Raw genomic sequence first — 20,489 nt, 5'->3', positions numbered from 1 at the left:
TTTAGCCGAGAACTGAACCACACTGCTTCATACAGCTACTGTTTCATATTTAAACCCTTAAAAAACATTCTTCAAAAAGAATTGTCCGAACAAGGTTCACATTGCCTCAATCACTGCCTATGAAGCCTATCAAGCACCTGGCTTCCTTTTATGTCCTCAGTACATGAAACTACAGTATACCAAGCCCATGTTTCTTAATATGGGATAGGAGGGAGATGTAGGTTTACAGAGGGTGAACAGCACGTGCAGAGTAAGAAAACGTAAGGAATGGAAATTAGTGGAAATGTAAGATAGAATGGATGCAAACAGTGCAAAACAGAAATTAAATGTTGACCATGAAACTTACTGTACGTCATAAAATGAAGTTAAAACTGAGTTTTATCAATGGAATGAAAAAAATAATTAAAAACTTGTTCCCATATATTTACACATTGAAAGAGGCTTCTACTTATTTTAGATCCTATCAGAAAGACTAATATACAAACACCCTTAGTGATGTGTAACTTGTTACCACTTATCTTACGCCGATACTGAAGGATATATTTAGAAAAATCCAAAACAAAAAATAATTGCCATGCAAAAAACTTAAACCATTGCCAATAAAGTTTCTGAAAAAAGTGGAAAGCAGTATGCTCAAGATAACATTAAGGGACATTTGGACACAGATAGGCTATATTTTACATACATTTCTGGAACAGAGATCATTTAAGCAGCTAGAAGTACGCATATTTGTTTTTACATCGGCAAGGGATCTGCATGGCAGCGACATTGAAAATGTCGACATCTTTAGGTCCCGGAGAACTGTTCTCTTTAGCAGTGTGGTCTTCTACAGTCTCAGTGCAGTTGTGGCCAAATGGAAAGGGTCCAATCCCACCTGAACTGATTGGAGGCGTAGTCTCAGTGTGCATGGAGTCCAGCTCTTCTTCAGCACCTCTGTACATCTTCAGGGACAAATCTAGGCCTGCATGCAAATGACAATACAATGCACAGTAGGCACCAACAGGACTTTTGCATGTACACCGTTTTGTAAATTCTATCACATTTATCACATCAGACAAGTTTAAATATTCAGAACAGGATTGTGGAACAAGTTACAAGCACAGATTTTCACAGATTTTGTGTGGGAAATCACATCATCAAAAGACGGTATTTTGAAACCCAGCAAAACAGTAGGTTTCAGGATGGCATCACGCAGTGTAAGTTAAAAGGTGATAATTTTTCATAATTAACACTTTTCATAATGACCATTAACGACTATTCTTGTTGTTCATGTGCAAAGCCATCGGCTTTTCTGGACATAGGTTTCGGTGCTAAAGGTCTGTCTTTTTATACAGATTGCTTGACATCCACGTTTAAATGTCTGTTTCACCCTTGCGCACTCTTAAAACACCTCACTTACCTTCTATTCTGGCTTTCTTAGCCAGGTTAGACTCCAGATATTCAAGGGCCCTCTTTCTAGTGGGTGCTCCATTGAAGTGGCTTCTGGGGTCAGTGGCCGGGTGGTCACCATTTAAAGCCCCATTGGTATAGAAGCCATTCAGCTGATTGAGCTGGTTCTGCACATTTGAAAGGAGCTCTGCACACTGCTGGAATCCCTGGGCGTGTGCAAGATCTGCTGCTGTCAGGCCACTAGCATTTCTCAAGCTGCACGATAAAAAAAGACTCAATTACTCTCTGTGCATCACTGCCGTTCACAGTCAATATACAGGTCATCTGTTTGCTTCCTACCACTGAAATGAACTCCCTGAAGGTGATATGAAGATTGTTCTAGGAAAGAAAATGCAAAAACACCTTTTACTCAACATTAACTGATTTACCTTCATAACAGTTCTTTAGCACTGCAGTGGGAAATGCCAATGTATGTACTTTTAATGCAATCTATTACAATCATAATTTAACACAAGAAACAAAGTGCCTGAATCCTTTTCCCTATTTTCATATTTCTAGGTAAATGGGTACACCAGGTTTCTGCTCCACTGTCCTTAAAAAGTCCACAGAAAAAGCAGTGCGAAGAAAGCTATAAAGTTAGCCACCACAAGTTTACTACTCTTTTCTAATAGTGTGACGATCAAAACCGTCATCAAAAACAGTCGCAACTTCAGCAAAGACAATTCCACAGTCAGCCAATAAATCATTTAAAATTTTGTCAGAAGAGACAAACAAGATCTGTATTAAAAGAGGACAAATGAATGTTGGGTCACTGAAAGAAGACTGACAAGCTGTCACCATGAAGAGGTGTTGCGTATCTTCAGCTGTCTTTCTTCTGAGATAGATGGCACATCAAAGGTCATAAATGTTGGAAAACCAACACAATGGTAGGAAAGTTCTTTTAATGGAGTTGGAGCCTAACATCAGAGAGGACTGGAGAGGAAGAGTTGAGTCTTCAAATGCCATGTTTCCAGGTCTATTGACTATTAATTCCTTGCTAATTCAGGAAAATACTAAAATGAACACATATTTGCTTGTGTATCAAAGGAACTGTAAGAGAAAATCTGGTCAAAAGAGAAGACAAAATTAAGCATGAAAGTGTAAGACAAGATGTATTATTTGTCCAGTCAACAACTTCACAAATCACATCCTATCTGATCAATGCAGGTTCAGCTTTTATCTATGTTTATCTTTATTCTATTCTTAGTAATAAAAATATTTTTAAAGATTCATCTTGTGAAGCAAAATAATCTTTAAAGAACCTTTACCCCAAAACATTCAAGAGTTCAAGCCAGTGCCATCAGAGCAATTTCAAATCCAACAGGATTGGCAGTTTACATTTTACATCCTTAACAGAGATTATGAGGAGCCTTTATACAAAAAGTGAATGTAAGCAGTGTATTAAGAGAAGTTATGAGGAAGTGTATGTGAGCAAAGGAGGCACTGTTTTTTTTACAAGTGTGGCGAGTGTCTGGACCAAGCTATCAAGCCTGGTTGTTGAAGCAGATGCCTAGGAGCTTCAAGAAACAGAATGACGACATATTTAGCTCAATGAGCCACTAGCAACCAAAAACACACCGCGAGCTGATCATTGCAACATTTCTTTGGTGTTTTGACGGCAGTGGGCTACCACAGTGGTAAAGATTTAGTTAAGCATTCTGAATATAACTGTACATCTGTGAAGCACTAAATGGACTCCATTCTTGAACAAAGTTTACTATGCAAATCAAAGGAGATGCACATGTAATATTAAGGATAGGTCCTAGAAAGCAAACACTGCATGATCAAAACCGTTTTTATCTAGGTGTATCCATTTTCTCCAATGTCAGATTCCTTCTCCAGCAGAAACACTTAAGAATCCCAATGCTGGAAAACAGAAGAAAGGCAGGCAAAGCTTCAGTCATCCAAACAATTAAAAGAATTGTTCAACGTTCAAAATCTTACGATTTGTAGTTTAAGATACTTGATCAATGAAATGATCTCCCAATCTACTCACTCGATCCATTTCTGGGAGGCTGAACTGATGGACCTGTGGAATAACGAATACCACCTACTAAGATGTGACAACATGGTTCATCATATCAGGTGGCCACTCAACCAAAGTACAAGACTAAAGAATGACCTTTTTGCTGATGAGACCATATCCCGTGTGGAAGTCAAAGAATATCCTAAATCGAACAGGAGAATGTGCGTTGAGGACCCATGGCGTCTTCATCAAAGCACGGGACATGATGGAGCACAGCAGCTGAACTAACGTTAAAGCAGACTGATGAAAGATATCTGCCCATATATTCTTTGCATGAAAATATTACATCTTGATGGAGTGGAGTATGAAAGAACTGTGGAATTACCTGAATGAAAAAAAAACCTCGCATGCATAGACAAAGGAGTCTACAGATATACAAACTAATCAACTGGAAAAGAGGCTTATTTAGATTTAAATTTAATGGAATTATTAAATGTTTTTTTTTTCTAAAATGTTTTGAATAAGCATTCTCCTACATTTCGTCAACCGTATGACTCCCTCCCTAATTGAAAAGGCCTGCAAAGATCAGTTCCAAAAGAAACTGTATGGAGTAACAGATGCAGGACCAGCAGCACAGGTAAAGAAAAGGAACACAACCACATTTTCTACTGGATGGATATATTATACATATTTCTACCCTAAATATAACCTGAAAGGCTGAAAGGATTCAGGCATACACTTAATGCAAGATACCTTGTCTTTTCCCACTGCAGTAACTGCTGAGCCCTGCTTTGAATTTCTTAATAAGCAATGTCTTCTCTGAATGGCAATAACTAATAAAATGAAGCCAGATCTCCCCCACCCTCAAAGGTTCACAGACACAAATGCTAAACCAGGTATCCAGTGGCTCTTGCTCCTTATGACATGTGATTTTTTTTTCCCAGAAAGTATCTGCAACATCACTTCACAACCACACAGAAACTAGCTCAGACTAATGGCATGCTGGGAAATGTAATTTTGGGAATTATACTATAAACAGATTCAGTATTTGAAATTACATTTTGAAATTGAGTTTATATTGGTAAGAAAAAAAGTTGCAAATACCAATGAAAACCACAGAGAATACTCACAATGCTCTTTACAGCAGTTTAGTCTAGAAGAAAAAATCTTACAAATCACACATTAGTTAAACAAGACTTGAGTAAGTTCTCAGAACACGTACTTCACAGAATAATTTGAAGCAAAAGGCTTTAAGATCACCCTTGTAAAAGGTTTCACTGTACAGAGTCATTATAAGGAAGTGTAGTGTATAAGGTCTTTAAGACAAATCTGGAACAAGACTTTCTTCTCTATGGGGCATTAAGAACAAACAGTAAACTAGTACATTCCATCCTAAATCAGTACAGAGTAACTAGTCTGCGATTGCCACATATACAGCAGAATAGGAGATTTTATGTCCAACTTTCAAGACAGCCCAATCAAAGTACCAAGAAGGACATGCAAGACAAATCCCTGCAAGGAACTTCAGGTGGGTGGATCAAAGTTGTGCTTTGAAGTTTACTGGTGGTTCTTCTACAAGCAAAACTTTAAACTACAGTACCACCTCCTACATTTCCAACTGGGGCTTCCAGTTCCCAAAAGCACGCATGTAACCAGAAAGTTACAACTGTGACTCATCTGCACGTAAAACATTCTTCCAGGAGTCTGGAGGGTCATCCAGGTGTTTTTTCTGGCAAACTTGAGACAAGCATCAATGTTCTTCTTAGCATTTATTTCCATCCTGGTACTCTGCCATGAAACCTATTTTTACCCAGTGCTTTTCTGTTGGAGGAGTCATGAACGCTGATTTTAGCCAAGACAAGAGAGGCCCACAGATGCCTGGATGTTGTTCTCGGGATGGAGAATTCCTGGACGATTATTAAACTGCGTGCTTGGAGTGATTTTGGCAGGATGGCCATTCTTGGGAAGATTCACTATTGTTCTTAATCTTCTGCATTTTAGGAGTATGACTCTGACTGGATCTGGCTGGAGCCCTAGAACTTTAGAAATGGTTTTATAACCTTTTCCAGACTCAAAGGCATTCATGACATTTTTTCTAAGGTCTTCAAAAATAACTTTTGAGCAGCGCATGACGTGCCTCTATTCCACATGGTAAGAACTTCACTGTGAGGATGAAAGACAAAGCTTTTGAGTTTTATATAGAGCAGGGCTGTCCTAAATCAGCCCTGATTGTTTTATAATGTATTCATACAGCTGGTCCTAGCTATGCCTTTATACCGAATCAACTGAACTGGGGGGGGGGGCACAAAAAGTAACAAAACATTCAGTGGTAAAAATATGCAGAAATTCATAAAATCTGAAAAAGGGACAAATTCTTTTCACAGAACAGTATGTTACTGTTAATATTCAGCATCAGATGAACATATACATCATATATACACATGAATTAGTCCAAAATCTGATATTTTGTGTTAACTGGGTAAGATCTTAAGAACCTTGGGTAAGAACCTACATACTAATATAGTCTATATTTTACTTTATATAAAACGTATGTACATCATATAATATTTAAGGCATGATTTAAGGCTCTTGAATTGGACATTGGACTTTGAAGAATAGCTTGTGCTCCCTGAAGAATTCATTTGTGGCTTCTGAATCCTCTTTCATTTGCTACTTTAATGAACAAAACTGAAGTGTGGCCCTCCCTGAGGATAAAGAAGCCTCTGAAAACTGTTTTAGTACTTAACTAGGCTCAGTGATCTATGATCCAGTGATATTTTTGGAAGCACTACATTTCACAGCAGCTTTTCTTTATTATGCCCATTATTCACTTTTCCATTCCATGCTGGTTTTTCCAGAATATGCTAATTTCCTGTCGAGTACTGGGTGATGTGCGAGGCAGCCAATGACCCAGAAAGCAATCTGACTACTCTATGTGCCTCATTCCACATGGACAAGCACTGTGAAGTGGAGACCACTGCTAGGAATTGCAACTGTAAATGAACCAACCTATCGAACATCTTGGATGATTAAGAAATAAAATCCTAGTATCTGTGATCCTCTATTGTTAGTACTGTCACAAGAGCCATAGTTTGTGCTCGGAAAAGAGGAACATTTTTAATCATTTAACCTTAACCTATCATGGAATCAAATGATACCATTAAATCTTTGGTTTTCATTAAATTGACTCTGTACATTGATAACCTGTTCACACTAACTCTTGTTCTAATTCTTTAATTTATGCGCAAAACATTTCATCACACATTAGGGAGACAATCACTAAAACTGGGTTTATAATTGTCATGAAATAGTAATAAGACTGCAACAGTGAGGAAGTTTACTTGCAATATTGCATAAAGAGCTAGAAAAAATAATGTTAATAGTATTGTCTTTGTCTTAAACCTTCATCTGCATTCTCCAATGAAGCTGTCAAACCCAACCAGAAAATTGTGCAGAAACACAGTTACTCCCAAAAAGCTGGAATTGCCACTATATTGCTTCCCACTGGGCCAGAAAAACCTGCCAAGTACATATTATTTAGGAGTACTGCTTACAATACCAAATGTAAAACCACCAGAAACTTAAAAAATGATAGAATACTCTCAGTAATCTGTTTTTCAGTTTCTTAAATCCTTCAAATTTATCCTGGTCCTCGTGGTAAACCGATTTCCCTGGAAGATATACTATCTCCAGTACCCTAATCTCTCCTTTATTAAGTTGGGCACTTTCAAGAAAACCTACGTAAGCAACAGAACGGACTGGAAATACACAGTTTGCTTAAAGTACCAAAATCTGAAACTTAAGATATCTTATACGCCCCTTAATACAATTCATGCTATTAAACAATCTTTCCTAAATTGCATCATTAGCAAAAACAATGGCAAAAGACGTGACTCCAGTCTTTTTAACTCAAGTTTGATAATTTCTGGAGACACCACATTGTTCTTAGGGCCTGAAGCAGTCCAAACAAGAGGATTCAAGTACTGTGGATATGCAGATTCACGAAGTTTCAGGGCTTGATAAACAGAGGAAAGATTCAGACTGACGTTCTGTTCCACAACATCAAATGTAGAGGCTGGGGAATGCTGAAAGCAAAGGCACATTATTTCACAGTCAAGGAGGAAGATCTTTCATCACATAAGCACAGGAGCAACAACAACAGGAATTCTCAATGCAATTCTCAATGGTTATTCCCATTCAAAAGAAGACATTTGCTTATTCATTATAACCCCTAGTATTTGATTAAAATATGGAATTCCTCACATTTCTACAACGCAGTCTGTAGATAGAAACTTCCACTTGAAACACAAAAAAACATACAAAAAGGATTAAAAAACTGCATTTTTAACATTATCTCAAATAATTTATTATCTTCAAATAAGAAAAATAAGATATAGCTAACCTGCATACTTCCTTCCCCAATTAAAAAAATTAAATGCTTCCAGTTTCCTTAAAACAAACACAATTAACAATACGATAAATAAAAATAGACATGCGGGTCTTTGCGAAATCTATTTGTAAAGAAATGACATACAGAGGGTGCTCTGTGTTACAGAAATAATTATCCAATGTGAATTTAGGCATCAGATTTTTCTAAACCTCACTCAACATATCCAGGTACTGTACTTCTAAACTCTGACCTCTGTGAAGGCAGACATCAAATTCAAGGTGCAGTTTATAATCTCTGCATATCCTGTTGTGTTCACAGTATTTCTGGCTTAGTAAATACTGGCTAAGACTAAGTGCCATTTTATCTATTCCAGCAAAAACACCTTCTGCAAACATTCTTCAAAGAGAGGTGAGGTGTGGAGGCAGAAAGGCATTGTACACTTGTCAGAGCACAAGGAACTGTCCGTGAGCATCGGCACTCAGTGCAAGGCGAATCTGTTTTCACACCTCAGTGCCTCCCGCTGTACTTGTACAACTTTTTGAGAAGGTTTTGCTTTCTTTCAAGATGGAACATTTCAATGAAAAACCACTTCAACCAGATGTGAACAATTCTGGTCCTGAAGGACTGGTGTGTCTGTCCTAAAATGTTAACAAGCAGATCTCAGGCTCTACCACCTAGCTCCTGTTTGTAACCTTTATTACATTTACAGGTTTCTTTGGAGCGATTTAGCAAGTGTTCTGGTGCTGCTGCTTTGAGGAGAGCTGAGAAACCACAGTGTTCCAAATCTGAACACGAGCTATGCAATATGCTGTACAACAAAGTCCACCAAAAGTCAAAGGGTAACAAGACACACCACTTCTCAAGACCACCTAAATGTGCTTTAAGTATTCCAAACATGTCAGGCCCAAAACTTGATTTTAATATTTTTATTTGCATATCCAGGGGTATAAACCGGCTTAACAAACAATGAAAAATTTAACTCTGTGGGTGTAAACTAATACCCTCTTATTACCGCGTCCTCAGAAAGTCACTGCTGTGACATGCTTGGAACTAAAACATTTACAAGAGAGAAGCAAACCTGCAAGTGTATTATACTGAAAGACGTTTCGATGTACATACATGGTTCCCTCAACAGAAAGCATTGAAGACTTATCTTTGCTACCATTACCGAACTGATTTATAACCCAGGATACAATTTAAAACATTAAAAAAAGAGTTGCAATTCCATTGGTCATGGCATTTCTGGAAAGTACAGCACATTAGGCAGCTCTGGCATGTTTATCACCACCAATACAGGGTAATTATTTAGCCATTATGAAACAGGATATGAAGAGATATAAACCCCTCCTTTTAAAATCACCTTGTTACCAGAATAAATCTTACACGCTATGGTTATATGTCAAATTTTCATTACTTTCACAGTCTTCCTAACTTTTGATCACTGTAACTCCTAGCAGGATAGAAGATCATTTTGCTGCCTTTTTTTTTTACTCAACATTTCTGGCATCCCATCGATAATGGCTTATTTTCACTGTCAAGTTTTATCTGCAGAATTTCTCAAACAGTGGTTCTCACTGCCTCAGACCTTATAGTCAGACCTGCCTCAGTCAAATAACTTCCTCTAGAAAAGCAATAAAGGAGTCTGAGAGAAAAGGAACAGGTGAAGGTTCATTCCATGCCGAAAGGTAACAGAAACGTTTTGGCTGTGGAGCCTTCTTCAGAGGTAAGGGACAGAAGGAAAGAGGGAATAAACAAGGCACAGGACAACAAAAGACAAGTAAGAAGGGGTGGGGAGCAGTGAGGAAGTATCCAAACTCAGGAAAAACAGGAGGGGAGGAGTGGAAAGCCAGGATCTGCAGAGGAAGAGAGAGGATTTATAAGCAGATGAGTTTGTCCTTGAGAGAAGGGGGAAGGTGTGATCCTAGTTTCAGGATAATTGTTCACGTTTTGGATGTCTTTCTGCAATAGGAGTTCTGAAACCTTTCTGAGATGATGCAGATGGAGAGATCAGCAAGATCATGGCCAATAGAGGTGACATGGTCTACAGCTCTGGTCTACCAGTTTTCCTCTTGTCTCATCAATGTAACTCCTTTTGCAGAAAGACATCCGAAACCAAAATTAGCCTGAAACGTGAATCACAGCTTCCCCGTCTCTCGACGACAGACTCATCTCCTTTGAAATCCTCTCTATTCATTTGCAGATTTCGTCTTTCCACCTCACCTCCTGTTCTCCCTGAGTTTGGACACTCATTCTCACCTGCTATATGCCCAGTTTCTCACTGCTCCTCGCCCCTTCTTACTTACTCTGTCTTTTGTTCTCCCTCACACCTGAAGAAGGCTCTACAGCCAAAACGTTCTGTTTCTGCTACTTACCATTCAGCGTGGAATGAATCTTTACCTGTTCTTTTACAGCCTACACATGCTGACGCAGCTGCCCGATCAAAAGTCTGAGACTCAAAACCTGTGCACATGCTAAAGTTACTTTTTAATATCCTAATATCCTGTGCCCTAAAATCAGAGCAAACATTCACAACCACCCAAAGAAATTGAATAGATTAAAGAGAAGATACATTTGGTACTGCCTCTGTAAGCAACATCGCACACTTCTGTGTTTAGTGATGTAATTTCTATTCCATTTAGTATTTTTAGATTTTGACATAAGTCTTTTCTTCAGGATGGTTCCTTCAGTGATGACATACCTATCTAGTTTCTCAACTCATTAACCGCCTATGGCAGCCATTTCAGGGATTCTCACAGATTCTCAACTTGGCATGGCGGACATTAGGTTTACAACAGGGCAACTGCTTTCCCACCCTACAGACTTCAGAGTTTCTAGCAATTTTAAAAAGCAGCCTTTCACACTGAATGTTGCACAAATTTAATTTTAGATGTTGTTTTAGCATAAGCATTACAAGCATAAAGGGATACCTTTTCTGTGCTCAAATTGCACTTTAGGGTACACATTTTTGGAATGCTTCTGTCACTTAATGCATTTATTATTTTAATTTTATATGTACATATTTGCATATAGTGTATGCGATCTCTGCTAGAAAAGTGCAATATTTGAAAGGTTTACTGAATACAGATGTTCCAGGTTCGATACCTTTGTTGGTTTCTTAACCAACATATTTGAATTCACAGGGAACTATGCTTTTAAGCTGCATTACTAGGTGCTGATGCTTCAGTTGCCTCCTGGCTTTTGTAATTAAAGTAAAATTTGATTATGTCTGTTAAATTTCAAACATTAAACAAGAACTGGAGAGGGGGCATTTTGCTAAACATGTTTTGATGTCACCAGCAAATTAATAGGGGACTTAGTTCTGGTGTGAAAAAAGCACTTTGATAACCGAACACGGCTCTATTCTGCATTTAAATTACACAAATAGCTCAATTAGCAAGGTGATCACTCCGTTCATACTGATGATGGGTATTCTGTTTAATTTGTGTTACAAATGATTTATCATCTCCTTCATGTCCATCTGGAAGAAACGTCCACGCCTGACAGAGGTAAAATGCTTTACCAGTGGGTTTCACTCCAATTATCTGGCAATCCCCAAAGGCTTAAGCAGAATAATTAATTTTGTGCAGTCTGTTTGCTCAAAGACAGAAACTGAAGAAAGTAGGGAAAGCTATGCATGATACATTTTCTGCAAATGCTCATTACAGAACAAATTGGTTTAGAATTTACATCTACCTGCAAGATTAAGAGAATAGGTCTTCGAAAGGAATTCACAAGACCTGTGAAGGGACTGAGAGGGAAAAAACCTTTTGTCCACACAAAGGCTGAATATATTAAAGCACTAATGACTTAACTAATATTACCACATTAACAAACATGTTAGACTTGCCTCCCAGTACAGGGGTAGCTCGGTCAGCTGAAGGCAACATTTACATACCCAAAACATGTTTTTTTTGTAAAATAAGTGTTTCATGAGCAATAAAAAAATGACATGCCTTGCAGCCAATTATGGGTTTAAGGAGTCTAAATAGCAACCAGTTTCCAGATTCCAGGCCTTCAGTCACTGGGGGCTTTGAGCTGCTTACAGACCCTGCAGGACTGCGGCTCTTCTGGGTTAGACAGTAGATGTGACTGGGTGCATCTCCCGTCTAATGGATCTGATAGAGACTGCAAGGGCATTTACAGCAATCATCTGTGTGAAGTGGTAGAAACAAATTATAAAAGCAAAGAACTCCACAAATGTCTTTAAGCAAGAAATCATCAAATGGTAATATAAGGCAGAGAATTCCACAAAAATTCAAATCCCTGTAATTTGATCTATGAAATGATGAGCCCAGCAAGGTTTCCTTAATCTACATCAGCTCTTGCTCAGAACTCAAAACTCACCATTAAAACATGAACAAAAAATTATGATGCCAGAAATGAGTAACATTGAAAACACAAAATAAAATATTTGATACAGAAAGCTATTTTATATAAGAATGTAATATAGATATTAAAAACTCTCAAAATTAAAACAGTTTACCAGACAAAATTATTTTCTTATTTCAACAATATTCATATCTAAGCATAACAGTTTTTATAACAAGACTTGGGATTTGTACTCTAGTTCAGAAACTACTCCACTCCAAATCCAAACTGCACCACAATAATCTACATAAGCCATTTTGGAATTTTTCCCTATCTAGTTGCAGGGCTTCAGATTTTATCAATAATCAGCCTTTTTCCTTGAACTGATTCTCAGTAGTGCTACTTCAGGTTCTTTTAAACTGTCTGACCACCACAGGTTTCACTTAAATAAAGTTAATAACAAGAGCAGTCAAGTTCTGATTTGGTACTGTCAGTTAAGGACAATTTAATTCCCCAGTGGTAGGTGATCAGATTTCATTAATGATCTGAATAACTACTTTTATCAAATTTTGTATCTGGTCATCCAGTTGCATACAAAAGTGGATGCTTATTTTAAATGATGTCTTTGTCAGTTGCCACAAGCCAGCAATTGCATATTCATGGCATTTATATTAGCAGTGCTGTAAGAAATCTGTATTGTTCCTTTAGAAACCAGTTCACAAAAATACATAAAACTCCTTTGACTCATGTTACACAGAATATCTATATAATACTGTAAGGTGAAAAAAAAAATTAGGCTCTCATGTCATTTACTTAAATTGCACAAAAGAAAATGTGTAAAACAGGCAGATGTGATTTTAAATGTCAGCTTTTTCTGGTGTTGGTGCTGAACCTCAAAGATTTGATCTTATCTGGCAATTAACAGTTCAATAAGTGAAATCCCTTTTAGTGTCAAACATCTTAAAATTCTGAATTAACAATATTGAGAATACTTTTTAAAAAGGGAAAGCTAAAAAAATCTTTAAATGCCTGCTAAATTATATTTTGCTGTACTTCCATGCTCAACTTTTTTAAAAAAAATGAACAAATTTTGCTTAAGAGCATCAAACCATGTAAATAACTGGTAGTAAAAAAAATGAATATACATACCCGCATTTCACCATATTACTGTACATTCGTTAAAACGAGTGGACTCTGAGAAGACTCAATTCACACACAGTAAACAGTAGTGATTACAATGGGTAACATGTCCGATCGTTCCCATGAAACACTCATCTAACGGCTCATAGCTCATAGCTGTACCTAGGATACCAGCGATGTAGTGCAGCCAAACAGTATGTCAAGCTGGTCTCTCAGTCTACTAAGATTCAACAAGTGGTTCTGCATTTCTTCAAGAACCAGAAAATACAGAACCATTTGTTCTAAACTCAAAGTACTGTACCAGAAAGACAGCACACTATATCCTTGCCAACCAGTAATAAATGTACTTAGGAAAAAGGAAAATTAAAGCATTCAACATCTGACAAATATATTCCCCATTTAAGAGTGGGGCATTCTTGTAAAACTAATTATCATGATGACCACATGTTCTCATTTGACTCTTAAAAGGTATTCCAGTATGAAATTTTGTTATAATTAGGCATTTGTCAGTTTAATGACAGCCTACATTGGAACATGAAACTTAGAATAAGTCAGATTCTAGAACAGAACTCAAGTTTCACAAAGTGAGAAGGAAGAACTCTTCTGTTGATCGATTGTCTACAAATGTCATTAAACAGACAAAACACCATAGCATGTGCACAACCCATATTCAACCTCTACTACATTCAAAACAATGTACACTACAGCTTTGATAATCAAGACCCGCAGTCTATTGGAAAAGTAATGGGATTTTATAAAACAAGTATGCATTAGATGGTTCAAAAAATATTAACAAGGAAATTATTCCTGGTTAAATGGGAAGCATTTAATTTTTTTTCTTCCTGAAATGCTTTGCTTTTCAGTTGATATTAAAATTGCCATCTCTCGCTAGCATATCACCTTCAGAATAACTGCTAGAGCCATGCTTACACAGATCTGAAAGGTACTCTATTTCTGTTAAAAATCTCATCTCAAATATAGCTAAGGTTAGTTAAAAAAATAAATACAGAAACTGTACATTAGGGTAAGCAAAGCATGCAGGTCTAACAAGACTCTATCATAACTGTATTCCTAGATTAGCATTAAAACCAATCACCGCAACAAATACCTCAACAGTATGCCTTGTGTGCAGAAAGGAAGCGATACTGAACACTCAATGCCACAACTGTAAGGTTTTCGCAGAAGCACTTGTGGCAGATTCAGCAGTTTCTATTTGGAATGCTCCCCCTTTTCTAGGATTACTTGAAAAAACCAAGTCAATTCGAATTAAGTAGCTGCAAAACATTGAGATGTGTAGTTTTTTTCTGTACAGTTTAAGAATCGTCTGCAGTGTTTATCGTCACGTTCATAAGGTTAATGGTGACTTAAAAAAAACAGGTCTAAAGCAAGGGTTAATACTGCAGGTAACATTCAAACAAAATACATTTGCTCTATGCAGCATTATATATCAATCTAGGCATAAAACTGTGATAAAATTAAAAAAAACTATAACCATGAGGTCTGACACTGCTGATTTTCAATTCTTATATCTTATATTCTTATAGCACATATAAACAAGGCAGAGGCTCAAGATGAGTTAATTCCATAAAGAAGGAAAGAATATGCAGTTTCTTCGATTTATAGGTAGCGGGCAGGGGATGAAAAATGTATTTTGTTAAGCAAATTAATTCTAAATCTATACTATTGAAATGTCCTGAATAAATAGAAAAATGTTGTAAATAGTAGTAAAATTTAGATCTGTTTTTATGGTGATTTAGATTTTTTTAGATCTTACCTACAGGGAATCCAAGAGTAATTTTTTTAAAGATATTTAAAAAAAGCCCATGAGCATTTACAATCTTGTGGCTCTGAATATTTCCTTTATTAAAAAGGGGGTGAACTGAAGGTTTTGATCAGAACTTTCACTTAAAACTCACAAATGAGCAAAATGAAACTTTGCTGGTAGAAAGCTGGCTAATATTCCTATTAATTTTATATGCGTCTAATTTTCCTAAGCAAAGGCAAATAATGAACTCGGTGCTTTATCTGATCCTGAGAAGGTAATCATCCAACTGATATACAATTCATGGTGGGTGCAACAAGCCGTTAAGATAAAAAAAAACAGCCAGTTCTTCTTTAGGATGAAAAGCAAAGGGAGATCAAATTACTAACGTCCTTTGTAAACAGCACTCTTTTAGACTTCCCTGGCAGTGCAGGATGATTAATTAAAAGACATAAATCTAAAGAAAAAGCAAAAACTTAAGCTAAAATGAAAAGACTCATAAGGTAGATGTTACAGAACATCACTCTTGTTGGCGTCACATCTATGTTTCTAAAAAATACCAAGAGACCTTAGGGATCAAAGAGGGACATACAATCTTCACGACAGGAAGAATTAATACCATCAAGGGCCTTAGACACTGCATACTGGAAATGCAATGTGCTTGGAAAAGACATGCCGAGGTCGTATTCTTGTCACAACTGCTTCCTTGACTTACACTTTATTTCACCCGGGATCACAGAGGGAAAACGGAAGATCTGGAACCACCACTGCCAATCCTTAAGGTGCAGCAACATATCGGGATCCTTCCAGTGACACGGGCCTCTCTTTTGCGTATTCATCGAAAAAAGGCTTCATCGTAGCCATCAAAATCAATCTTGCAATCCATTTGCTGATCGTGAGCAAATGCAAAAAGTAAAAGGCAAATTCTGAAATGATCTTTGTAGGTCTGGAAGAAATACCCCTCCAAGGTTAGAGGTTCAAAAACAGGCATCGTCCACAACTGTGCTCCAGTCACAAATGGCAAGTCTTCCCTATGTCAGGAAACACAGTAGTGTAAGGATGGAACATTAATTAGCCCTGGAGGGTTCACCAGTAGATGAGTGATGAGTGAAGAGACAAATCACTGAAGAATCTGGGTCTTATAGCATGTCCATCCTTTTATTCAGAATAAGGCTGACTTTTTAGATGTATGCCGGCAAGGCAGACCTAGCCTCTTGGGATGAATGGTGTGAGTACTGTGCCAAACAATCATGCATTTTCATCAAGGTGTCAAAACAGGAAAACTAAGGATGCATCCCATCTTCCAAGATCTTCAAAGGGCAGCTCTGGGAAGTACACAACAAACTTCTTGACGTTTTCTTCAGTTACATATGGACATGGCATTAAGTTGATGGTGTAGGTGGCCACACTGGGACTCACTAGAGCTCATAATAAAATGGCAATATAATTCCTGGGAAAGTATACGCCAAAAAAATCTGAAACCAAGTGCCTTACTCGTACAGAATCTTCTCACTGATGGCATGGAGTTTTCAGTTCCCTGGTAAACTCCAGGAGAGAGTTCACGGTAGAGATGTAAGCATCTGTAAGGCTGGAGCAGACATCAATCTGCACAGAGCAGGAAAGTTTCATTTTGATGCAGGTTATACATTGAGGCACAGATCAAAGCTTTCAGAGCACCCCACTACAGTATAGTACAGAGCAGTACTATCACAAAAAAAACATGAATAAGAATTTGCACATCACAAGAATGGTTTTCCTTTATGAGGGGTATTCTGGGATCTTGGTGGTATAAACCAATAGTAAGAAAAGCAAAGAACAAGAGCAAGCATAACATCAAGCAGAAACAGGCTTATGCTTAAGATTTTGAAAAGTTCTGAATAACATTTTTTCCCCTGTACAGCTTTGTGCTTCATTAGATGTGCAAGTTCAGACTCATCTCCAGAGATGTAACTTTGGGAAAAATATCACCCATATTATTTTTTGTACTCTTAATTAGAAAAGTAGAAAACAGTTTTGCAATTGCAAAAGAAAAGAATTTAATCTGTTTTTAAATAACTCTTACTGTGCTAGACTTTGAAAACAATCATTCCCACAATCTTACCTTACCAAAAACAGATGGTGACAGGTGCATGCACAAAATGCATCATAATATAGCAGAAAATTTAGTGATCAATGCTTTATTCAGTTTCAATTAGTTCTACAGCAAATTACTATCTTCTTCATTAGTTTCATTAGAAATGCTTTTTGCTCCCGTTTTATTTCAACTAGACCTTTTAAAATATTTACCAAAGCAAATATCTTTTAAGTGCTAATTATTTATTGTAAACCTGAGCTTTGTTATCACCATTGCACAAATAAAGAAACCCTATCTGAAATTTAAACAGGTTTTTAGTTAAGCAGACTATTAAAATAATCACAAAAAATCTGGATGAAGGAACATGAAATCAACATATTCTGAATAAACTGCATTTTTTTCTATATTTCTTGCCAAAACTCTTTTCTCTCTGTGTTTATAATATTGATACCAATGCATCTTGACACTCTGCTATGTTGCTGGCTTTCAGGATCAAGAAGTGCGAAAGTGTAATGAAGCAGAGACGATCCCTTTAGAAAATGATTTAACATTAATAAGTTGAGAGCAAGGCTTGCAGTTTTAAGTGTCCCTAGAGAAAAAAATAAAATTCTACTGGTATTATGCCCATCTTCATTGTCTTGCACTTCAATATTTAACCAAATGTGGACATCTGGCGAATTTGTCACACTGGAGCAACACGTCCTGGAGATCAGCATTTGATCCAAGGGACAGCAAAGTATGGCTAACAGCCACTTACCAAGAGAAGAATGTCAGTCAACTCACTAAGACATAACCAAGCATTATGGCTCAAGGGTTAGGATTTGGGAACAGTGGTTCCACATTTTCCGTTTCTTTGGCGGTTTTTATCAGTCCAATAACACGTTGCCTTGTGCCGCAAACGGCAATCCCGTTAGGGGTCTCAATCGGTCACTTAACGGCAAAGCTCCTGCCGTGTCCGTTCCCAGCATTTGCGTGGAAAAACAATCTTCCACATCAGCGCGGGCCACCTTTCTGGATCACTGCTCCATTTCCCAGAGGGACCGCTAGATCTTCCACTGCAGTACCAGATGCAGGACGAGCACCTCCTGTCTGGAGAAATGGTGCTGCTAAATTTCTATCCATCTTGAAACGGAACTTCTTCCTCTTAAGCTGCTTGCTAGAGAAATCAAGGTGTCCACTTCCAGCACACACTCCTGAAGTACTTTCAATGCTTGCTCAGAGCCAGAACTTTTAAGATCAGCTATCCACCTTCTCAGGCTATTAAATGTTGATCAGGCTGTCAATGTGTCAGAACGATTTCCTTTGCTCATCATCCTTCATGTTCCTTTTTGGCGTTTTTCAATGCTTTTTTACAGGATTTCAGGTTTGAAAGACATGTAACTAGGATTTCAGGGTTAGACAGATCTATGAGAGCAAAAAGCATTCCAAGATCCAATTCTAGTTGGCATTTTCAGAGGCCAGGGTGAAAATGGACTAAATACCAACCTAGAAATGTTTTCACAATTAAGTTTTGTTTAAATATAATAATTTTAAATGAGAGATTAGAGGCTTCTCCCAACCCAATTAATGATTTTCTTCTGAATTTTATAAAACCCTTATTTAGAAACACAATGTTATTCTGGTAACTATTTTAAATATATCTTACCAAAACAATTTTGTTCGTATTTAGATTATTCTTAATGTGTCCCTTTTATTTTTTCTGCTAACTTTATCAGTTGTTGCTGAGAGGTATCAACAGGGACAATGCATACTACATTGTATCAAAGCACATTAGAAAGGTTTCAGACAATGTGTAAATTAAGTACTGTTCAAAAGCCTATTTATGGGAGAAAACAGAAAAACAGCAAAGTTGATCTAATAAAGGCCAACCTAAAAGGGTAGAACATGAATCATGACCGCTCACCCTACGACACACAACAGCAGATCAGGTAGAAAAGCGAGAATCTGTCATTTTTGAAACATAAAGGAGGAACTTCAAATGGACCAGATTAGGCAATTTCTGACTGAAATTCAGACAGGACAACAGGGCTGACACAGCTACTCTTTACAATGCATCACAGGATCTTTAATAACCAGGTGCACAAGACTCTGGTTTACGGTCTCCTGTGAGGGACGCTTCCTACGGCAGCAGATCCAGTATTCCCCATCACCAATCTAGGGCACTGGATTGGAAACTGGTGAGTGGGAAAAGTGCCACGTTCAAGGAATACAATATGCTTCACTAGTGGTCCAGAATTCAGAAGAGATTGATTACAATCAACTAACATAGGAAGTGAAACAACTAAATTATGGAATATATATATATCGTATATCCAAAAATAAATACTGACAAGTTCTTATGAACGGGGGGCAGAGAACCACACGGGAGAATGCTTTGCAAAGAGCCACCATCTCCAGAAGCTGGTCTCCATAACGGCACCATTAGGGATGGCAGGATAGAACACAAGGTCTAAGAATAATTACTTAAAAGATGGAACAGAAAGAAGGAAAACAGCAGAGGAGGGGATGCTTTCTGGTAAGAGATCTTTTTTTCACCAATGAGAATCGAAACCAGACGTGAAATTTGTGACTTGCAACCCATTTGGTACAGATGTTATAACGACACTAAAAAGAAAAATATTCTTAACAGGAATCAAAGGTGAAAGTTATACATGAAGCACCAGACTGAAGGTAAAGAAAGAGTTACGGGAAACCTATCGCACTGAAGAATAACAGAAAAGTTCACGATTCGACTGCAACAGATGCTGCCATTTGACGACAGCAATGAAAACTGCTTACTCAAAAGTGTTTTTTATTTCATGGTCACTTTAAAAATAGCAGTCATTGGGGAAGTAATCATTATCATGGCAATCTAGTAATATATAAACAGGGTCAATTAACATTGATAATTTAGTAGACTTTTGAACAGTACTTTGATACACAATTGCAGTTAAATGTAATACATTTTAAAAATACAAGCTGTACAACAGGCTGTCTGACAAGCTACCGAATTTAGAGTTTACAGCAGGAGTTCATAAAAAAAATAAGCATGCATCCAAAATTTGGTACTTCTAAATCCCAACGTCTGGCAAAATAAAGGCAGATCGAAATCGGGAATTCTCAGTGAGGTGACACAAATGCAACTGACAAGGAACTCTTGTGTTTTTGTACATCAGCTAAAAGTGAACAAGACAGTCTTTAAAATCAGACTTGGCAAAATGAATACACAACTTTGCATCTTTGAAATTAGTGCAGCAGTGAACCAAGTTATATTCGGATATTTGTTGGCTTGAAAAAAACGTTAACTCTTCTCTCTCAAAAGCAGCAGCGTATGGTGAGCTGTGGAGTATTGTATCATTGCAGGCTTGCATCACCTCTGGCACAGAACAACGTAGTTATGGACAGGTGCAGGTACAAAAAAATGACACTGTCACAGGAATTA

The 20,489-nt window shown here is 37.5% G+C and overlaps 1 protein-coding gene across 1 annotated transcript in view; it reads right to left on the bottom strand.

Annotated features, from left to right (window-relative positions):
- LOC148835776 (ankyrin repeat domain-containing protein 10-like) overlaps positions 1-20,489 on the bottom strand; it is a 48,995-nt gene that overhangs the window by 6,135 nt on the left and 22,371 nt on the right. The window contains exons 4-5 of the mRNA XM_088912616.1: positions 1,400-1,644; positions 875-961 (exon numbers count right to left, since the gene is read on the bottom strand). Coding sequence (XP_088768742.1) covers positions 875-961; positions 1,400-1,644 — 332 coding nt within the window. The remainder of the gene's footprint in view (positions 1-874; positions 962-1,399; positions 1,645-20,489) is intronic.

This window comes from Atractosteus spatula, chromosome 4 (assembly GCF_055471065.1).
Source record: "Atractosteus spatula isolate fAtrSpa1 chromosome 4, fAtrSpa1.hap1, whole genome shotgun sequence".
In the NCBI taxonomy this organism is placed as follows: Eukaryota; Metazoa; Chordata; class Actinopteri; order Semionotiformes; family Lepisosteidae; genus Atractosteus; species Atractosteus spatula.
Note: the sequence above shows the minus strand (reverse complement) of the source record. Positions and strands in the feature narration are given on the sequence as shown.